The sequence below is a fragment of the Penaeus monodon genome, chromosome 15 (assembly GCF_015228065.2).
Source record: "Penaeus monodon isolate SGIC_2016 chromosome 15, NSTDA_Pmon_1, whole genome shotgun sequence".
Classification (NCBI taxonomy): Eukaryota; Metazoa; Arthropoda; class Malacostraca; order Decapoda; family Penaeidae; genus Penaeus; species Penaeus monodon.
The window spans coordinates 3,743,312-3,745,041 of NC_051400.1; the positions used below are offsets into that span (position 1 = coordinate 3,743,312).

Consider the following 1,730-nt stretch of genomic DNA (forward strand, 5'->3'; position numbering starts at 1 on the left):
CCCCTTTTTTCTCCTTTTATGATCGTTGAAAATATAATCTTTAATGAAAATATTTCAAGATGCATTCAATATGATTTTGTATATCTTCTCCTAAACCATTCCAATTCATTAATTTTCTGTTAAAATCGTAGCTCTGTTTGGTGTTTTTATTCCAACTTAATAAGAAGAGATAGTTTTTAAAACATCCCCATGAAAAATATGTGTATAAGTTCCTAGACAGATTCAAACTTCTCGGGGCCCTGAGATGTGGCATAGGACATATCGATTCAAGTATCTGTTATTTGTCATTTTTTCTCTATACTGCTAGGTAAATAAATTTTCAGTGATTAATGCTGGGTTTGTATTTGGAAATTAGATACAGGGTATATACGACAATTGTTCTCGAAAACCTATTGACATTCGTATTTTAGGCAGACTCGGCCTTCTCAGTGCTCTGAGCAGTGGCAGTAGATCCAGCATCAGAACCGCCATCTCGGCCCTCTGTAGCACAAGCAAGGCAAGGCAGCTTCTTCTCAAGGGCAGCTCGGTACTTGGGGTGGCTGATGGCGTACACGATGGGGTTGTAGACGGCATTGGCCTTGGCGAAGACAGAACCCCAGATGGAGAAAAGAGGAGTGACAATAGGTTTGTTGAACATTCCTCCCCAGTTGATGACAAAGTAGGGGGTCCATGCTACGAACCACAGGGTGACGGTCATGAGAGCAACCTTGCACAGTCGGCACTCAGCAGAGGTCTTTTGGGCTTCCTCGCTTCTCAGAGACTTGACTCCCATCTTCTTGGCCTGTTCTCGCATTCCCTTCTCGTGAGCAGCGACAGCCTTAACGATGAAGGTGTAACTGTAGATGATGTAGGCAAGAGGGAAGAGATATACCCATACAGAGTAGACGTACAGATAACTCCTGGAGAGTTCAGTCTCTGTCAGGTAGTCAGTACCACAGGCAAGCATGTTACCCTCAGGTACATATCGGTTCCATCCGAAGAAAGGAGGAAGGCACCAGGCAAGAGTGAAACCCCAAGTGCCAGCAATCCTCAACATGGCTCCACCAGATGTGAGAGGTTCAGCAGATACTCCCTTGACGATGACGTTGTATCGGTCAGCAGTGATGAAGACCATAGACCAGATGGACACACAGCCAAAGAAGGAACCGAGGAAAGCGTAGACCTCACAGAAGAATGCACCGAGAATCCATGTTCCCCAGTAAGCGTTAACCAGGAGAGGAGGAGTCATGGTAAGCATCATGAAGAAGTCGGAGATGGCCAAGTTGACGACTAACAGGTTAGCGGGTGTTCGTAGACTCTTGGTATTCATGAATACCCAGATGACAACAAAGTTACCAGCCACAGACAGTGTTCCCATGACCGTCATCCAGAAACCAAGAAGACCATACCAGAGAGGATTCATTGGGGGAAACTGATACCAGTGAGAATGCACCATATGGAGCATATTTTCTGGCACAGTGTCCACCACTGTATAGTTCCCATAAGGGTTAGTGGTAGGAAGGACTGTGTCCGGTGCTGGGCTGTTCCACGACGACATCTGCAATGAATTTCACAATATGGAACATAAATATACTGTACAAAATCGTTGTAATATATAATGCATTTGGAATCGTCCTGGATAACAGTATGCTGCAATATATCATGCAGTGTACAATCAAAATACAAAATATATATTTGTTTGATTAAGCGCATATGAATAAGTTAATATATAAGTTTCGAAACGAATACGA

General features: G+C 43.7%; 1 protein-coding gene across 1 annotated transcript in view; it reads right to left on the reverse strand.

The window, feature by feature from the left end:
• The window catches only part of LOC119581643 (rhodopsin-like), a 15,298-nt gene that overhangs the window by 13,276 nt on the left and 292 nt on the right, over positions 1–1,730 (reverse strand). Inside the window, exon 2 of the mRNA XM_037929767.1 lies at positions 531–1,537. Within this exon, the coding sequence (XP_037785695.1) occupies positions 531–1,537 (1,007 nt within the window). The remainder of the gene's footprint in view (positions 1–530; positions 1,538–1,730) is intronic.